Source organism: Passer montanus, unplaced genomic scaffold, assembly GCF_014805655.1.
Source record: "Passer montanus isolate IOZ18808 unplaced genomic scaffold, ASM1480565v1 scaffold29, whole genome shotgun sequence".
NCBI lineage: Eukaryota > Metazoa > Chordata > Aves > Passeriformes > Passeridae > Passer > Passer montanus.
In genome coordinates, this window is record NW_024367596.1 from 1352432 (window position 1) to 1372963 (window position 20532).

The 20532-nt window shown below is 47.3% G+C and overlaps 1 protein-coding gene across 1 annotated transcript in view; it reads left to right on the plus strand.

The window, feature by feature from the left end:
• Positions 1-18669, plus strand: part of RSRC1 (arginine and serine rich coiled-coil 1) — a 96906-nt gene extending 78237 nt beyond the window's left edge. Inside the window, exons 7-10 of the mRNA XM_039713618.1 lie at positions 2099-2167; positions 15097-15203; positions 16028-16174; positions 16890-18669. Coding sequence (XP_039569552.1) covers positions 2099-2167; positions 15097-15203; positions 16028-16174; positions 16890-16982 — 416 coding nt within the window. The 3' untranslated portion in view covers positions 16983-18669. The remainder of the gene's footprint in view (positions 1-2098; positions 2168-15096; positions 15204-16027; positions 16175-16889) is intronic.
• The last annotated feature ends 1863 nt before the right edge of the window (positions 18670-20532 follow it).

Sequence of the window (20532 nt, forward strand, 5' to 3'; positions counted from 1 at the left end):
TCGTGATACTTCCTAAATTGCCCCATTGTCCCTCTAATTAACCAGGACTTGAAAAGCCAAGCTCTGCCTGGGCAGCAGTTTTAACTCAGGCTGGAAATCAGTGATTTAAAGTTAACAAAGACAAGCTAGAAATTTATTCATTGACCAGCAGCATCTTTCCTGTGTGTTTTAATATCTTTTTGCCACTGAGGTACCCAATGAATTGTTCCTGTGCAGCAACAAATCGGGCAGGAAGAACAAAGTAGCTCAGTGGAATAGATAAATCAAATTTAGGCCTGGTAGTTTATTGAATCTAAATTGTGCCCAGTTGGCCCACGAGCTATATGAGCAATCCATCTTGTGCTGATAATGGAGGGTCTTGAAATCCACCTGATGTTTGCATTATTAAATTCCAGCCTAATGAGCTCTGCTAATACATATTGAAGACAGTTGTAAGGAGCAGAATGGGAATGGGAGCGGGATAATTTGAAAGAAACATAAGCTGAGCATTTTACATGACTCAAGGGGTATATCTACAATTACACATATCACCAAAATTGAATTTAAATGGAATTTCTATTATCCCTGTCCTTTTACCAAGGAGAATAAAGTGTAAATGAAGTAAAAGTCTTTAGAGTTACTCGTGGTTTGGTTTTATTATGGGATTTAATAGATTCTTGTAATGATCTTCAGTGGCAGAAAAAGTTTTAATATTTCATGGCTTTAAATGTTGTGTAAATATGTATAAAATTGTGGAGATGGAAGCAGCTGTCAGTGCAGTGAGTGGATCACTTTGTAACACCCTGGGCAGGTTGTGCACTTTAAGGTGGAGCTGGTGGCTCCAAGAAGGAACGAGCCCTTCACCCCCCTCCTGAGCTGAATTTGGTTTTCATAAATTATTGCTTAATTCAGGAGTGCTGGGATTAAATATTTGTAAATCTGACTCAGATCTTACCATTCAGACCACAGTTTACAGTGATTTTCCTCCCCGAGAAGGCCTGGTGTAAATGCTGCATTCCTGGTCCTTGTTGGTTCTTCTCTTTCTGGCCTGGTGATACTTTTGAAAACTTAATATTTCATCAAGTATAATGTTATTAGAGACTTATTCTCACTTAGTTCACTCATCAGGCAGTGAGATGGCAATAAAAGAGAATGGCTCCTTTGAGACATTAATGCTTTGGAATAAATGATGTGCTAGAACAGAAATTTAATTAATTTACAGAGTATATTGATAGTCCCTTGTTACTGTGCTGTATATTTTTAATCTTCTTTAACATCTGTAGGAAAGTGTTTGAAAACCCCTGCAGTTGAGCAACTGGTAGATAATTAAGTAATAAGGGAAGAGGTTTCTAGAGGGAAAAAGATTCTTTTTCAAGAAGATTGTTGTAACATGGATTAAGTACTGCTGCTGTGATTTGGAGTGAAGAGAAAATTGTGTACTACCTAATAAAGTCCTGAGGAAGAGCTGTGTGACTCCCACTCTGAGCAGAGTCTGCAGCCCTGGAAATGTTGTTTTGTTTCTGTTTTATCCTCAAAGTAGGTCTGCTGGATTTCTCACTGTGGCACCAAATCTGCCCCTTCATGGGGGCACCACGTCTGGTGCAGCTTGGTCTGGGGGCAGCTGGGCTGGGCTGGTTGGGGTTTAAAGAGAGAAAACCTCTTAAAAGTGTCTTAAGGGCTTTGCTTACCCCAAAATGAATGTGGGGATTTGTATTGAATTCATATTGCCTCTGCTATTGGCCTGATATTACCCTCCATAATCCCATTTATGCCATTCCTTTACTGTGGGATTGACTTTAAATAAAATTAATGAAGAACCAAATTCTGCTCTGTCAGGTGCATGGATATCATTGTGGGGCCTGCAGGAAGGAACATGAAACTGGGTTTAAAGCCCAGGAAATATTGTTTGGGAAGTGGTTGTTGACAGCCCATCCCTGGCAGTGCCCAGGCCAGGCTGGACACTGGGGCTGGAGCAGCCTGGGACAGGGGAAGGTGTCCCTGCCATGGCAGGGGTGGCACTGGGTGGGATTTAAGGTCCTTCCAACCCAAACCATTCCATGATTCCATGATTGGATAAGATAAATTTAACTAATTCCAACTCTTGTTTTCTTCTTTTTAGCCAAAGCTGACGAAGCGTTGAAGGCCAAGGAGAGAAGTGAAGAAGAAGCCAAGAGGAAGAAGGAAGAAGGTGAGGAATTTTATTTTATTTCACAACAAACTAAAGCCCAGGAAGTCAGAAATTAATATTTTTAAGTGTCCAGACTCCAGTGGGGCTGTGGGATGTTCCTCCCTGGGCTGCTGCTGATGGAATCTGGTGCCCTGAGCTGCTTCCTTGCAGTCCAGCAGGTGGAATATTGAAACCACAGGGATTGAAATGTCAGGGAAGAGACATTTCAACATCATGAGGGAGCCAATCCAATCAAACCAGGAGCCTCAAATCCTCACTGGAGCTCTGTGGAGCTGGGTGGCCTTTAAGGTCCCTTCCAACCCAAACCATTCTGGGATTCCATGATTTACTTCCAAGAGGCAGCTCAGGAAAATTCCCCATTTTTGAAACAGCAGCTGCTGAGGATTTCACTCAAAATCAAAATGTTCTAATCTTTAGTTTGTTTTTCCTTGGGACTGGGGGATGCTGAGAGGAATTAATTGGTGCTCCCAGTTAATCCTGCTTGGAGAAGGTTCTTGTGATACCAAAGGAGGGAATTCAGGTGGAAAACTGGGATGGCCCAGACATGGCAGGAGGGGGAAGGGGTACTTCCAGATCTGACTGGCAAAGGGACCAAACCAAGGAGCTGTGCCCCTCCCCTTGGTGATTCCTGGGTTTTGGAACCAGTGGCCCAGGGGGAGCCTTTCCACCTGGAGGAGTCACCCAGGCAGGCTCCCACGGGCACTGGGCTTTTGGGATGAGCTGCTTGGGTCCCACCAGCACCAATTTGCAGGGAATGCTTGGAAAAATACAGTATTTTTTTGTGCTTAGATCCCATTGTGAGTGGCAGATGTGCTGGCAGTGGCTGTGCCAGCAGGGACTGGGAAGGGTGAGTGTGGAAAGGCGGAGGGAAGAAAAAAGGGGCAGTTCATGACTTGGGAACAATGGAATTTCCAGGGAAATGGGGAGGAAAACTTCTCTACAATTTATTCATAAGCCATGAAAACTGTCCTGGGGTGGCTTTGGAGGGTTCTGAGGATGTCACAGTGTTGGAAAATGAAGAGAAGATTTTTTTCTGAATAACTCAAATTCATCCATTTGCTGAGGAGCATTTATCCAGTGCTTTGAGTGTGTTCCCTTCCCTGTCCCAGGCTCCAGTGGCATCTTTAGTTTGGAAAAAGAGCATTTTGTATTTTTTCTTAGTTCTTCCTTCCTCACACAACATCTCTGGGTGGTTTTTGACCCTCTTTGATCTCTCATGGGACCCCTGAGGTTGGAAAAAACTTCCCACACCATTGATTCCAAACTGTGACTGAGCACTGAGTGCTGCATCCAGTCATTGAATCAAATAAGATAAAGCAAAATTATATTGAATTGATCCTTAAAAATAGTAATTTAGAATTTTTTTTTTAAGAATTTTTATTTCTCTAGTATTCCATATTTTATTTCCCTAACTAGAACCCTCCAAAAGGAAATTCCATCCTGTGTAGACAGCCTGTGACCCTTTTACTCAGGAGCTGCAATAAAAATAATTCTACAAACAAACCAATCCTTTCCCAACTCATAAAACCTGGTTATTGCCCACCCCATAGCGAGGGTGTCTTAACATTCCTTTTATTGTCATTTTATTGCCAAATCAGGTGTGAGATTAGACGTTGGGTGTTCCATGTAATCTGCTCAGAAATCAAATTATTTGACCTCCAAGCCCAGCGCTGCCCCTTCCCGCTGGTTTCCTGTTAAATATGCAGCATTTCCCCAGCATGAATAAAAAATTGAGGACAAATTAGAATCTACAGACAGCTGACCCCAGCTCCAGATTAGAGACTGGGGGCTTGTGCTGGTTTAAATGTTTTAATTACCACAGTCCCTCCAGCCCGGTGAAGGACACACAGCAAAATGCTGATTTTTTTTTTTTAAAGTGACTAAAAAGCAAAGAAAGAAAGAAAAAGGCTCCCCCCGCCTCATTTGAATTTTTCAGTTTGATTACATTTGCACTTCCATTGGAGCTATGCTAATTTGCTGCATGAAATTAGGTCTATTAGCAAAACCACTACTTTTCCAGGAGTATTTTCAGTGGTTGGGTTTTCCTCGTTTGGTTTTTGTTTACTTGCCTTGGGGCTGCCTGAAAAGTGACAAAATCCAAAGGGGATTTTGCCACCCAGCTGGGTTTTACTCCAGACAACTTCCAAATAGGTGAAGTGGACAGGAGGAAAATTGCAAAATAACAAAATGCAAAGGAAAAATTGGAGCACGTTGGATGATATTAGAGAGAGGTTATGGGCTCATTTCTCTTAATCTACCACAAATAATAGTAGTTTTAAATACTGAATTTAAAAAGCACCACAGCAGGGCCACGTGTGGGGAGGAGGAGCAGAAAACCAGGAAAAGAAGTTGTTCTGGAATGCAGCAGAATAGAAAACATGAATTTTTGGCAACCAGTCATTCCATAGGTGGATGGCTAGGAGGGTGGTGCTGGGTGGGGTGGGTGTTATCCTGGTGCCTTTATCCCAGAATTTGGATTTGCATTTCTCGAGTTAAATGCCTTTAACTCGGGATTTGCATTTCCTGGTGCCTTTATCCTAGCATTTGCATTTCCTGGTGCTTTTATTCCAGAATTGCATTTCTCAGTGCCTTTATCCCAGAGCTTGCATTTCCTGGTGCCTTTATCCTGGTGCCTTTTTCCCTGAATTTGCATTTCCCAGTGCCTTTATCCCAGGATTTGGATTTGTATTTCCCAAGTTAAATGCCTTTAACTCAGGATTTGCATTTCCCAGTCCTTTTATCCCAGGATTTGCATTTCCTGGTGCCTTTATCCCAGGATTTGGATTTGTATTTCCCAAGTTAAATGCCTTGAACTCAGGATTTGCATTTCCCAGTCCTTTTATCCCAGGATTTGCATTTCCTGGTGCCTTTATCCCGGGATTTGCATTTCCTGTTGTCTTTATCCCAGAATTTGCATTTCCCAGTCTCTTTATCCGAGAATTTGCATTTCCTAGTGCCTTTATCCCAGAATTTGCATTTCCCAGACTCTTTATCCCAGAATTTTCATTTCCCAGTCCCTTTATCCCAGGATTTGCATTTCCTGCTCCCTTCATCCCAGGCTTTGCCTTCCCGTGCCGGCCCGGTGCTGAATTGATTCATTCTTCCCCCCCACCCCTGGTAAGCTCTGCAACATTTTGATAAACTCCGGGGAAATAAATTTGGCAGAAAATCAGCAGGAGTAGATTTAATTATCGCTCCGAGACCTTTCCCTTTTCTGGCTTAGTGATCCCGAAACTCCGCGCCTTCCCCGGGATCCGCGCCCAGCTCCGCTGCCCAATTTGTCCCTCCACGCCGTGATAAGCCAAGCAATTACTGGTTTATTGATTTTTCATCAGGGCAAATTTAAAGTTGATTTTTTTCCCTGCAAAGGCAGGGGTGATTAAGTGTTTCCCGTTGGTTTAGTCCCGGAGAGCTCCGTGGCAGAATCCAATATCCTGAGGTCAACCTCTGCAGGGAGATAATTCGGTGTCTTGGCCACGTGTGAGGGAGACGAATCAGGGCTACAAATGTGAGGGGATATCTGTGGAGACAGTTTAATTTGTTCCATTTATATGAACAAGTCGTGTGGCACATGCTTGGAAAATATCATTTTGAATAGGCTTGGAAATGAGGCCCACGTGGGCAGGGGGAGGGAGGGAGGGATGCAAACGAGAGCGGGAATGTGGCTGGGAGACAGCTGGCCCTTCAGCAGGGAATAAACCCCATCCCCGAGGGTCATTCCTGGCTTTTGCTGAGCTCTCTGTGCTGCTGGCGTGACTTCCCTTCAGCAAAAGTGAAATTCTGCAAGTCTTCAGGTCCCTGCAACCCAAACCACTCCATGGTTCTGTGATTTTGAGTGATGGAGGGGTCACGGAAGCAAAGTTAGAATGTACAAAATACCTGTAGGACTCCACTTTTAGAAAATCCGTGAATTATAAACTCTATGAACCCAAATTAAAAGTTTTAATTTTTTTAAATACTCATCTTTAACCTGCTGGCCAGGAGTTCTCACATGAAGAATCTCACCCATGGCCACCACAGAATACCCTGAGCTGGACGAGGCCCACAGGGATCGTGTGCCCAGGACACCCCAACCCACTGATTTCCCTTCCCACTTCCTTTAGAGGGAGTTAAAAGCCCTTCCCTGGGTGTAATGGATATTAAACCACAGGTTGGACGTGCCAGGAGAAGATTTGCTGGGGTGAGGTCAGTCTGTAATAAGTTAAAGTGCTTCACTCAGCCCCAGATTGGGATGCCCTGAAGTTCATCAGTTACTGCCCGAGCTCCTCATTTATCTTCAGTAAATTTTCCTGGAGTTTATTGTGGTGGCAAAGACCAAACTCAATCTGTTTAACCCCCAAATTATTTAATACAGATAATACATTTAGATGAAGACATGGATTGTTTTTCCCTGCCTCCCCAAAGCTGGAATTTCCAATATTGCTCGTTTTTGCCTCAGTAGAGGCAGGTCTGGAGCCCGCCCTGGGTGTCCCTGGTGTGCCAGTGTCACTCATTAGGCTGACACCAACACCTGGTGTTGTGCTGCTGCTCCCACGGGGCTGTTCCAGCAGCTGGCACACGCTGGGATCTGCTTTCATCTCTGTTCAATCTTCACATTGCTGGGCTGGGATTGAAAGGGGGCAGCAACAAATCAAGGGGAGAACAAAAAATGCCAAGTTTTGGTGCAGTGGCAGTGGGGCTGGTTGGGAAGAGCAGCCACGTGAGGAAATGAGAGAAGGGAAGGGGAGTTTGGGGTCTTGGCCACTGTGTGTGTCCAGAGCTGAGGAAGGGGCATTGGAGAGGGGATCGATGGCCCCCAAGGATAACGGCTGCTGGAGGAATCAATTCCTGGCTTTTTATTAAAGCTGCTGTAATTAATAATCACTTCTAAATGAGTTCCTTAAATTTTGCCCTGCTTTGTGCCTGCCCATCCTCTCCTGGCCCTTTGTATAGCAAAGTTCCCTCTTTGGCTTCCCTGCTTTCCCTGGAGAGGATCCCAGTGTGATCCCAATGTCCTGGAGCTGCTGCAGGGCTGGAGCCAGGCTGGCAGAGCTGGGAATGTTCCCTGGAGAGGAGAAGGATCCAGGAGAGCTCCTTGTGGCCTTCCAGGGCCTGCAGGGGCTCCAGGAGAGCTGCAGAGGGACTGGGGACAAGGATGGAGGGACAGGACCCAGGGAATGGCTCCACTGCCAGAGGGCAGGGATGGGTGGGAGATTGGGAATTGGGAATTCCTGCCTGGGCTGGGACTGCCAGAGCAGCTGGGGCTGCCCCTGGATCCCTGGCAGTGCCCAAGGCCAGGCTGGACACTGGGGCTGGAGCACCTGGGGCAGTGGGAGGCGTCCCTGCCATGGGAATGGGATGGGAATTAAATAATCTGTAAAGCTGCCCCTGGATCCCTGGCAGTGCCCAAGGCCAGGCTGGACACTGGGGCTGGAGCACCTGGGACAGTGGGAGGTGTCCCTGGGACAGTGGCAGTGTCCCTGCCATGGGAATGGGATGGCAATTAAATAATCTGTAAGTTCTTCCCACCCAAAGCATTCCATGAATCTTTAAAAATATCAGAGTATGTTTGAAGCTGATGTTTGAGTGATTTTATTTTAGCAATCACAGCTGGTGTCATTAAAGTTTTACTGTTCTACAAGTGAAACAGAAATTTATGACCTCCCTAACAGGAAAATTTATGATTTATTTTTACAAATTAAAAGTCCTGAAATCGTCTTCAAGTTTCAAGATGAGAAACAAATCTGATTTCTGTACCTCATTAATGTTGTGTGTTTCCCTGTCATCTCCATGGCATTTGTTTGTGCTAAAGGAGAAGTCACTTAAGGGAATGGGGCTGTAAAAGCCATCATGGAATTGCTTATTGGACTTCAGTCAGTTGAAACACAAATTTATGGCTACATATTGAAAAGCTGTTTCTAAAGGGCAAATAAACAGGGTTGTATGGGAAATAAACAGGGGGTTATGGGGAAAATAAGTAGGGGTGTATGGGGAAATAAATAGGGGTGTATGGAACAAAATTCCAGACCACAATCCCTGGTGTGGGGAATTTTATTTTGATAAAAATTAAGGCTTTGTGGATCTGGGCCAATCACACAGGTACTTCCAGAGGGGTTTTTTAGTGGGAATCTGTGGGATAAGCATGGGACTTCATGGGAATTGTCTTATTTAGGCTGGCTAAGGCCTAGGCAAGTTGGGAATTTAGAGGTGGATGATATTTTATTGGTGCTGGGCAGACCTTGAACTGGAGTGAGTGACTTTATTCCATGTCCCAGCTAAAGGCTGGGCAAGAAACAGAAAAATAATTTAAACCAAGCAGCATTTCCTCATGTGCATTTCCTCGTGTGCATTTCCTAATTACCATTTCCTCGTGTGCATTTCCTAACGAGCATTTCCCCATGATTAGAGGTGGATGATATTTTATTGGTGCTGGGCAGACCTTGAACTGGAGTGAGTGACTTTATTCCATGTCCCAGCTAAATGCTGGGCAAGAAACAGAAAAATAATTTAAACCAAGCAGCATTTCCTCATGAGCATTTCCTCGTGTGCATTTCCTCATGAATGAGCATTTCCCCACGAGCATTTCCTCACGTGCATTTCCTAACGAGCATTTTCTCACAAGCATTTCCTCAGGAGCATTTCCCCACGAGCATTTCCCGATGAGCATTTCCTTTCCCTTGCAGCCAGCCCAGGATGTCTGGGGCAGCCAGAGGGGCTGGAGCTGCCGTGCCTTTCCCCGGTGGGGTTCTCAGGATCAGAGTGGGAATAAGGAGCTGGCAGTTCCTGCCTCAGGGCCCTGTGTGCCAGCACAGATCCCACGGGACACAGGATCCCTTGGGAGGGCTCTGTGGGGTTACCACACACTGGCACGGGCCAGGGGGAAAGAAAGGAGCCCTGGGCACGTGCCAGCAGCACTTTTTGAAGTGACAACACAAAGTGATCCCTGGAAAAGCTGGAGAGCCTCCAAGCTGCAGCCCTGCTGTCCTGCACGCTCTCCCACAGCTCGTTTCCACGACACTGCACCAATTTTTTTCCCTGTATCCGCAAAGTGATCCCTGGAAAAGCTGGAGAGCCTCCAAGCTGCAGCCCTGCTGTCCTGCACGCTCTCCCACAGCTCGTTTCCACTGCACCAATTTTTTCCCTGTATCCATTGCAGAATCCCATTTTCCTGTCATTTCTCTGCTGTTGGATCCTGGGATCCAGCAGCAGAAGCAGGAATTGTGGCCCTGCCTGTGTCAGTGTGTGTTTGAATGTGGACAAATGGCTCTGTAGGAAACATCCGTGTGGGATCCCCACTGGTGAGTGTGTACCTCCAGCACAGAGGTTATTTGGGATGGAGGTATGGAAAAGATAGAAGCAGGCAGTAATTGCCTTTAAGATCAGAGCACAAAGCATTACCTTGGATTTTACAAGGCCAGCGAGCAACAAAAGAGCAGTAATTTATGAGCTCAGCGTAAAAGAAGAGCATAATTGCATTAAAAATTAATGCTAATGAACACTAAAATGGGGAAGGTGGTTATGATGAAAGTTTGGATTCATCTTCCCCGGGTTGAATGATGGCTGGTGCCTTGATTAATGGCTTAATTTCTATCAATTAGCGGGGAGAAATCTCCACTGAGACAAGGGTAAATTGAGCATTGAATTACAGGCCTGGCTTTGTGTGCCCAGGAAGGAGCACGCGGGCTCGGTGACAAACACGGGGTGCCACAAACCAGCAGAATTCCCTGTGCCAGGGCTGTGCCCACCCCTCCTCTGCTGAGAGCGGGGCCCTCGCCCAGGATGGTCTCAAAAATACCCCAAAAAGCCCCAAAATGGGGGAGCAGGGCTGTGAGGAGGGCAGTGGGGCTCCAGCAGAAATTTCACCTTCTTCAGTTCAAAGTTCTTCAATTCATAAATGTTTTCTTAAATTTGAGGTTCCTAAATTCAGAGTTCACTTGCTGAACTTTCCCCTCCTGCTGCATTTTATACCTAATGCTCCCAGGTTTTTAAAAGAAAAGCTGCTAGTGTCCAGACTTGGTTGAAAATCCTATAAAAACAAGATTATTATCACTATAATGTATCAAATTAGCAAACTTAGAGTAGTCTGGCACTCTTTGTAGTACTCTCTGTAGTATTTTCTGTAGTAAGTACCACAGTGCTCACAAAATGCTATTTTCAATATATTTTAATGATAACCTCATTTTCACAGGATGTTAAAACAAGCCTAGACAAAGTTTTTCTTGTTAATTTGCATTTTTCCAGCTAAATTTGCAAATCCTGTGTGCTCCCTGTAATCAATAGATGCTGGAGTACTCCCAACTTGCTACTTTAATAAGTTTAACTGTATTTTTTCAAGTGCTTGCAGTGAAGTTGGGAGCAGAGAGGATGCCCAGTTTCTCTTTTTGGGGTGTATTTATTGTTCATGTGACTCTGGCTGGGAAATCCTTCCCTGGAAATCCCAACAGCTGGGAAAGAGAGAGGAGCAGGGATCAGGAAGTGGGAATGGGAATTATCCGGGATGAGCTGTGGGAGGGATGAGGGGGATGGAAGCTGATCCCAAAATCTGGGATGGGTCCCGCAGGGATGGATGGATCCCGTTGGGATGGGTCAGGGATGGATGGATGGATCCTGCAGGGATGGATGGATGGATGGGTCCCCCAGGGATGGATGGATCCCGTTGGGATGGGTCAGGGATGGATGGATGGATCCCGCAGGGATGGATGGATCCCCCAGGGATGGGTCAGGGAGGGATGGATGGATCCCGCAGGGATGGGTCAGAGATGGATGGATGGATCCCGCGGGGATGGGTCCTGCAGGGAGGGATGGATCCCGCAGGGGTGGGTCAGGGAGGGATGGATGGATCCCGCAGGGATGGGTCAGAGATGGATGGATGGATCCCGCGGGGATGGGTCCTGCAGGGAGGGATGGATCCCGCAGGGGTGGGTCAGGGAGGGATGGATCCCACAGGGATGGATGGGTCCCCCAGGGATGGATGGATCCCGTGGGGATGGGGCGGGGAGGGATGGATGGATCCCGCGGGGATGGGTCAGGGATGGATCCCGCAGGGATGGATGGGTCCTGCAGGGATGGATGGATCCCGCAGGGATGGGTCAGGGATGGATGGATGGATCCCGCAGGGATTCTCCGCTCGGAGCACCCCGGGCTCGCCCCGCGGCTCCGGCGCTGTTGAGCGGGGCGGTGCCTCCCTCTAACGGCAGCGGAGCCCGGCCGGGAAACGGCACCGGCTGCAGGAGATCCCGGGAAACATCCCGGGCTAACCCCGCTCCGGGCCGGGCAGGAGCCAGAGGGACTCGGGAATGCTGCGGGCAGCGCTGGTGGCCCTGGGACAGCTCTGGGCTGATCCCCGCTGGGTTCTGCTCCGGCTCCTGGGAGCGCTCACCGCTGGAGGGCATCCGGGGGATCTGCAGGGAGGTTCTCCAGTGGGGATCTCCAGGGAAGCTCTCTAGGGGGGATCCCTAAGGAGGTTCTCCAGTGGGGATCTCCAGGGAAGCTCTCTAGGGGGGATCCCTAAGGAGGTTCTCCAGTGGGGATCTCCAGGGAAGCTCTCTAGGGGGGATCCCTAAGGAGGTTCTCCAGTGGGGATCTCCAGGGAAGCTCTCTAGGGGGGATCCCTAAGGAGGTTCTCCAAGGAATCTCTCCAGGGAATCTTTCCAAGAAGGGTCTCCAGGGGTGATCTCCAGGGAATCTCTCCAGGGAGGTTCTCCATGAAAGTTCTTCAGAGAATCTCTCCAGGGAAGGTCTCCATGGAATCTCTCCAGGGAGGGTCTCCATGGAAGTTCTTGCGGGAATCTCTCCAGGGAGGGTCTCCATAGAAGGTCTCCAGGGAATCTCTCCACAGAGGTTCTCCAGGGAAGCTCTCCAGGGAGGGTCTCCATGGAATCTCTCCAGGGAAGCTCTCCAGGGAGGGTCTCCATGGAATCTCTCCAGGGAGGATCTCCATGGAAGTTCTCCAGGGAAGCTCTCCAGGGAGGGTCTCCATGGAGTCTCTCCAGGGAATCTCTCCAGGGAGGGTCTCCATGGAATCTTCTCCAGGGAATCTTTCCAAGAAGGTTCTCCAGGGGTGATCTCCAGGGAATCTCTCCAGGGAGGTTCTCCATGAAAGTTCTTCAGAGAATCTCTCCAGGGAAGGTCTCCATGGAATCTCTCCAGGGAGGGTCTCCATGGAATCTCTCCAGGGAGGATCTCCATGGAAGGTCTCCAGGGAATCTCTCCACGGAGGTTCTCCAGGGAGGGTCTCCAGGGAAGCTCTCCAGGGAGGGTCTCCAGGGAGTCTCTCCAGGGAAGCTCTCCAGGGAGGATCTCCATGGAGTCTCTCCAGGGAAGCTCTCCAGGGAGGGTCTCCAGGGAGGGTCTCCAGGCAGCTCCCACTGGCTGGAGTTGCAGCACTCGGGCTGGGAAGGGGTCAGGGCTCTGGGACACCCCAGGATCAGGCCTGGGACAGCTGCTCCTCCTGATCCGAACAGACAGGATCTGAGGCAGGGGAATTCCTGAGAAGCAGAGCTGGTGCTGGTGCAGGCCAGAGGTGACAGAGCACAGTGAGTCCCAGCTGTCCTGCTGGATTTTCCCCCTTTTCTTTCCTTTTCCCGGTGCTTAGAGCAGCATCCAGGATCTCCCACAGCCAGGGAGTTTTTGTGTCATCCACTGCAAATTACCCAGGCAAAACTTCATTTTTCTTTAATTTGTCAGCTTGTGCAGCTTGGGTAAAACTGGGATCAATTAAAAACCATGGGACGTGTGAAAAGCCAGTTCTGGTGGAAAACACACAGCTCTGTAAGGCAGCTGGATAAAAATATCACTTCCAATAACCCCAAATTAAATGGGATCAAAGGGGAAATATTTTCTGCTGTAGTTGTTTGTTTAGTGTGGGATCTGGGGGTGTTTCCTTCTTTTAATCCTCAACTCAAAAGAGCAAGAAAAAATAGCAGCTTTTCTGTATTTCAAAGCTTTTTTATGTAAAATGTGTTATATTTTTAAATTAAATTAACCCCTTAAATCTAATTAGTAAAATAGGAAGAAACAGATTCTGAGGAATATTTGAGGTTTTTTTGTCATTGCTTTGATTCTGGAGTTAGACCTGCTTGAAAAAATCTCTTTAAGTTCATGTTCATGGTCAGGATTATGGATAAGCAATGAATCCATAAAAATTTACACTCAGAGATTATCCAAAAAATATTTAAAACATGTTTTTGTTTAATGGATCTTTCACAAGATATTATTGGTCATTTAATGCTTCTATTTCAGCGATTTTAAAACTCTTAGTAGAATAAATTTTGTCTTTAAGGAAAAAATGGGAATATTTTAGACAGAGCTCACAGGGAAGTTTTCCTTTCACCTGCTGTGTAGAATCATAGAATTCCGTTTCTTTTACTTTTACCTGATTCTCTGCTGTTTCTGATTATTGAGTGTGTGGTGTTTTGGGGTGGCATCGAGAGAATTCCAGCACATTTAATTAATTCACATTGTCCAGTGACATTCCAGCCTAATTCTACAGGAATTTACAGCTACCAAGCTGGGTGTGTGTATTTATACATGGGAGGAGAGCAGTAGGTGTAAATAGAGAATTGTGAAATACTGAATTATCCCTGAAGCATGATGATATTCCCAGTTCAACTGGGAAAGCTCCCCCCTGCCAAGGTGACAGGGCTGGAAATTGTGCCTGCTGCTGGAATCACCTTTTTATTAAAAACCAGCCCTAATCCAAGATTTAGTTCCTTTATTTCCACCCTAACAGGCTGAAAAGACTCACGGTGCACTGAGTTAGTATTGATTTTTTTTTTGTCTGAAGCCTCGGAGCTTTCTGACTCCATTATTTTTGATTTTCCTATGAAATACATATCCCTGCCCCTGACAGCTGACAAACAACAGCTGGAAGTCGTTTTATCTCCCCATAATGTGTTTGTCAAAACTGCCCTGCACTAATGGGCTCTGCTTCCTCCAGTCCATTTTCCCCCGTTAATGTCACTGATGTCATTGGCAGCTTTTAGTGATTTTTGCCCCTTCCCTAATTTGTCATTCCCATCACTTTGTGCAGGATCTGGGTGGGATCTGGAGCTGCCTGGGATTTGGTGAAACTGGAGCTGAGCTGTGGATTTGAAATCTCCTTTTCCTGCCTTTCTATGCCTGGCTTTAATCAGGATTCTTTATTTACCCTCAGACCAGGTGTATCCAAAACCTCAGTGAATTCTGATTCCCCCTCCTTTGATTTATTCCAAAAATCCTTGGGAATGTATTCTAAAGGAGAAGGTTTCAGCACCAAGGTGGCAGAACTTGTAAACACAAGTTTAAATGTAGAAAATTCTTTTTTTCCTTCCAAATCCCTCAAAAAATCAGGTTTGAAGTTGTATTTATGGATTTTGCTGTAGTGCAGCTCCTGTCACCTTAGAATTAAGGGATGGTTTGGGTTGGAAGGACCTTAAATCCTTCTCAGGGAAGGAGCAGGGACACCTCCCACTGTCCCAGGTGCTCCAGCCCCAGTGTCCAGCCTGGCCTTGGGCACTGCCAGGGATGCAGGGGCAGCCCCAGCTGCTCTGGCAATCCCAGCCCAGCCAGGAATTCCCAGTTCCCAATCTCCCACCCATCCCTGCCCTCTGGCAGTGGAGCCATTCCCTGGGTCCTGTCCCTCCATCCTTGTCCCCAGTCCCTCTGCAGCTCTCCTGGAGCCCCTTCAGGCTCTGAGCTCTCCTGGATCCTTCTCCTCCCCAGTTATCCCACAAATCCTTAGGTCAGCATTTGGAATGTTGCCACCCTCACTGCTGCTGTTTTTACTCAGAGCTTTCCCTTGTAACAGAAGATTTGGGGCTGCATTGCACGAGCAGCTTCTCCTGCTGTGTCCCAAAATCCCCTTCAGGCATGGCTGGGACAGGGCCTGGCTGCCAGCATTTCACCATCCTGGAGCCCCTTCAGAATGCCACAAATGCCATAAATGCCACAAATCTCACCTTGCTGTGCAGACCAAGCCACCCTCCTGGACCAGGTGAAGCGAGTGAAGGAGATCGAGGCCATCGAGAGCGACGCCTTCGTCCCACAGACCTTCAGGTCCAGCAAAGAAGTCAAAAAGGTACATTGTCCTTCCACAAGGGGCATTTTCCTTCCAAAAGGGACATTTTCCTTCCACAAGGGGCATTTTCAGTTCCTTTTTAGCTGCATTATCCTCTCAGAGCCAGGAGGAAGCTGTGCCATTAAAGATTTTCCCTCTATGAAGAAGCGTCAATGTTGAAAACTTTAAATCCACCTGAAATCCCACCAAAGACTCCTTGGTGGTCTCAGGGTGGCTTCAGGGAATTTAAATGTGGCAGAATTTAAAAAATCACCTGGTTTGAAGACTTTTGTTAGGAGAAGCAGAAGAATTGAAATCCCAAAGTAATCAGACATTTACTTTGTAATTAAAGTGGAGATGATTTTAATGCTGCTTAACTAAAGCCAGACCTGAGGTCTGTGTTTATTCCCTGAAAAGAAGCAGCTTGCTTTTCAATCAGCTTTCCAGAAACCAACAGGAGACATCCAGATCCCAGAATTTACCTGAATTTTGGCCAGCAGGTTGCAGGGAGCTGGTGTGGGATGTGTTCATTTTCCCACCTGGCAGTGAGTGTTTGGAATTATCCCTGCTTGTTTCCCCAGGAATGTGCAATTTGCCTTTCTAGACATCTCCAGGAATCTGGTGCAGCTTCCTCAAGAGGTGATCCAAAATCCCAGTGGTGCAGTTTTTCCAGCTCTCTCCCTATACCTTGCTTTTATCACTTCATGTCCTTTATCCAGCGTGTCCCACTGAGGATCCATGAGGATCCTTTCAGGGAAAACAGCCAAGTGCTGGGTTAAATTACTGCCACAGCTGGGAATATTGGGACAAAACACTCAAATTGTGTGTGTTTGTTTCTTTTTCAGTCAGCAGAACCTGCTGAGCCCCAGCAGGAGCCTGTGAATGTGGGAGCAGGAGCCCCTGAGGCAGCTGCTGCTGAGAAGGAGCCTCCAGCTGCCAGCATTCCCACTGCCATCAAGTACCAGGATGACAATTCCTTAGCACATCCAAATGTGAGTGTTTGTCCCATCTTTTTAGCCAGAATTGATCCCACCTTTAGCTTTAGAGCAGGGTTGTGTGACCCCACAGCTCCTCACAAAATCCCTGCTCTGGGATAAAGAGGATCCCACTCCTCCCACCACCCAGCAGAGCAAACCCACAGGAGGTTCAGCAGGAATTTTAGAGTATAAATGAATTTCATAAGAAAATATAATTAATGTAGCACGGGGAAGTTAAGATAAATAAAAATTCAGGACAAATTGGTTTCTGTAGTAGGAAACCTGGTTGAAAACTCAGAACTTGGCCGTTTTGCCAACTTGCAAAGTTTTAAACACAGGACAGACTTCAGATAATTTTAAATCATTGTGGCTAAACTTGAGCAAATCCCTTTGGAAGAGCTTTAGAGGGAAATAAAAGATTTTTAAAGAACTAGCAAGTTAAAAATGACTTGCAGTGAAGAAATCAGGGTGGGTTCTGTAGAATGGACACAGAGAGCAGAGATCAGGACATGAATTGCACTGGAGCCTTGCCTCTCCAGTGACTATGATCTTTAAGACCCCTCCCAAGCCAAACTATTTTAGGATTCCCTGAGCAGTCTCTGCTTTTATTGATGTTCTTGGCCCACCTTTGTCTTTGACCCCCTGAGCTTCTCCTGTGGGCAGTGGTGGGTGCTGCTGAGATGCTCACAGAGCCGGGCTGCTGACTGTGCCAACCTTCCTCCCGTGGCAGCTGTTCATGGAGAAGGCAGAGGCTGAGCACAGGTGGTTCCAGAGGCTGGTTGCTCTGCGCCAGGAGCGGCTGATGGGGAGCCCCGTGGCCTGACAGCTCCCAGGGCCAGCCCTGCCCCTGCAGCTCCCACTGCCAGCTCTGCTTGTCTCTCAGAGATTGGAGTGAGCTGGGCAGGCAGGGAGGGTTTCACCTGGATAACCAGGAATCTTCTGTCCTGCTCCACCTGGAGAATCAAGAATGGCCTGCCCTGCTCTGCCTGGATAACTGGGAATGTTCTCTCCTGGTTCCCCTGAATAACCAGGAGTGTTCTGTTCTGGTTCCTCTGAATAACCAGGAGTGTTCTGTCCTGGTTCCTCTGAATAACCAGGAGTGTTCTGTCCTGGTTCCCCTGGATAACCAGGAGTGTTCTGCTTTGATTCCTCTGAATAACCAGGAATGTCCTGCCTTGCTCTGCCTGGATAACTGGGAACGTTCTGTCCTGGTTCCTCTGAATAACCAGAAATGTTGTCTCCTGGTTCCCCTGGATAACCAGGAATGTTCTGTCCTGGTTCCCCTGGCTAACCAGGGATGTGCTGCCCTGCTCCCCCTGGCTAACCAGGAATGTTCTCTCTTGCTCCCCCTGGATAACCACGAATGTTCTCTCCTGGTTCCCCTGGATAACCAGGGATGTGCTGGCCTGGTTCTCCCCAGGCTCAGTGCTGGAGATGGGCAGGGCAGCACAGCCAGAGGCATTTCCTTTTTTTGGAGGGAATTCCTCAGGTGAAGAGCACCTGGAAACACATGAAATATCATTTTATCTCTCCCAATCCAGAAAATTGTGTAGAGCCAGGTAGGAGCTGGGAGGTGAGTGGGAACTGAGCCTGGGGGCTGGGACAGTGAGGAGCCATCCCAGGCCACCCCATGTCCTGCAGCTGGAGAGGATCCAGGATCCATCCCTTTATTCCTTCCTGCTGTGCAACCCTGAACATCTGGGCAGGGAATCCTCTCCCTGGATGTGCTCATCCCTCTGCTCCCACTGCCCCACTCTGGTGGAAAATGCTCCACGTTTCCTTGAGCATCTGCCACTACTGCACCTCCAAGTGGGGAATTGTATCAGCCTCATCACCTCTGTAATTGCCAAATGATGGAATGACCACACACCTGCTTCTGGGCAGTGCCTGTTCCCAGCCCGTGGAGCTCCCTTGGCCCAGCTGGGACTCTCAAATAATCAAAGTTTAGTCTGAACATCTGAATTTAGCCTGGATGAGCTTCCACAAAAATCTGCCCATCATCCATCTAAGTGCAGGAAATCAACCAAGTCAAATCAATAAAACACAAAAGTGTTTCTTCAGCAAAGCTGGGGGGAAATGTCACATCAGGAGAGGGGAAAACTGAGCCCACCCCTGGCTGTGCTCCCTGGAGCTGCCCTGCATCAGCATTCCCCTGGGAAGCTGCTTCTTGGGGTTGTTCTCCTGCTTCTCAGATCTGTGGTGATAAAAAGTGGAGGCTGACTCTGCAAATGGACTTGGGTTGTTTTATTTTTTATTTTAGATCCTGGGTGGAAAAGGAAAATGTATTGAATTTGCATTCTGACACATTTTTACTTCCTTGATGAAGTGTTAGTTTGACTTTGTCCTGCATCAAGATATTCCAAGACCTTGTCTGCAGGAGAAAGTGGGAAAAATTTTGTTTCCCTTGTTTCATTTCAGCATTTTAAATGGTAATATTTGTCATTGCTGCATTTTATCGTAACTTTTATGTTTCTTTCATAGAAAATAAAAACTGTTTGATGTCCATGGAAGGTCCAGGTGTAAATTCCTCTTTTCACGCATTGTGTTGGATAAGTTTGGTGCTTTTCTTGGATGTAAAATGATCCTTTTTATTTGCAGCCCTGTAGAATATTAGAAAACTTCACAATAGGCTGTAAATAGATTTAAAGTAGAGCTCGTTTATTTATTGTTGTTTATTAATCAACATCTAAATCTGCTGGAGGAGAGTTGGGAGCAAGAGCTGGAAAGAAAATGGAAATAACATTTAGATCATTTAGATAATTTAAATAAATCAAAATCAATAAATTGAATTAAGTAAATTAAGTTAATACATTTTAAAATGTTTAGATAACATTTAGGTAATTCAAATAACATTTGGAAAATTTAGCTGAATGGAAAATGTACTGAAATATTCCGAACACCACTGGAAACATGGAGCAAATCAGGAGAAAGTTGATTTTTATCATTCCAGTAGCAGCTCAGTGATCAGAATATCCATGAACTCCTCAGGATCGTGCACTTTTCATGGAATAACAACTTGGGTGTTGCCTCAGGGGGTTCACTGAAGGGGATTTTCCTGGTTTCCTACCCTGGCACATCCCTGGTGTGGAGCTGGTGCCTGGATGGCAGCGGTGCCAGGGTCGTGCCAGCCTGCAGGGGCATTCCAGAGCCCCAGCACTCCAGGTGGGTTTGACTCTTCCCACGGCTCCTGCTCTGCCCCTGGAGGGACACAGAGCTGCAGCAGATCCCGCTGGGACACGCTTTGGGATCAGCTCCTCATTTCCCTGCCTTGGAACAGCAGCAGGAATCGGCTCTGCTGGGGTTGGAAGTTACTGCTGGAATTGTTTTACCCTGGGCACACGCTTTGGGATCAGCTCCTCATTTCCCTGCCTTGGAACAGCAGCAGCAGCAGGAGTCAGCTCTGCTGGGGCTGGAAGTTACTGCTGGAATTGTTTTATCCTGGGGCACGTTAGGAGGGAAATGTCCAAGGAAATGTCCAAGGAAATGTCCAAGGAAATGTGCTCTCCACATTCCATGGGTGGGGCCTTTTTCCCTGAGGAAGAGGGAGGATGTGTGACCTCAACCAAATGAATTCATGTCAGCACCTGGCCAAAAACCCCTTAAATGTGGGCAGATCATCTCCAGCAGCCTGGATGAATGCACTGCTGGCTCCAGCTTCTCCTGATCCAGTAATGCCACTGTTCTTAATCTCCTAAATGTTAACCTGTGACAAAAATCCTGGTTTTTAGTTCCTGTCATTTTCAGTTCTGATGTTCTCACATTTAGGATTTTCCTATAGAAAGTTCATTTTTCCTGGTATTTCCCAGTTTGCTGCTGGTGAAAGGGAGCAGATTCCTGCAGAGGAAGGGACAGAAGCAGCTGTGTCAGTTTTCCCTGTAGAACTCAGGATTTTGGCTGTGTTTGGCAGCCTGCAGGGACATGGCTTTGTCACCCAGGACTCTGTGATGCTCACAGTTCCTGTTAATGCCAAACTGCCTGAGCTGTGGAAGATGAAGCTGGAACTGGAGCTTCTCTGGCCCCTGGGAGTCAGCAGAGCCCTCTCCCCCAGGAATTCCAGCAGCAAACTCGTTCCCAGAGCCTGCAGAGCAGCCACCCTCCATTCCCATCAGGAATGGTCCCTGCTCCTCATCCTCAGCAGCTCCAGCACTGCAGGTGAGGGAAAACTGCCCGGAAGGGCCTGGGGTGGGTTTTAAGTGGTTGTCATTGTTGTTGGTGCATTATTTTAGGAGGATTTTGCTGCTCAAATGATGCTGTCAAAGAAAACCCTCCTGGCCAGGAGATCAAGTGTTGCCCCTGCTGCTCCAGTCACTCCAGGAGGGCAGCCCTGGGTGATGCCAGGGCCTTGTCCCAGCCGTAACCCAAAACCAGCCCTC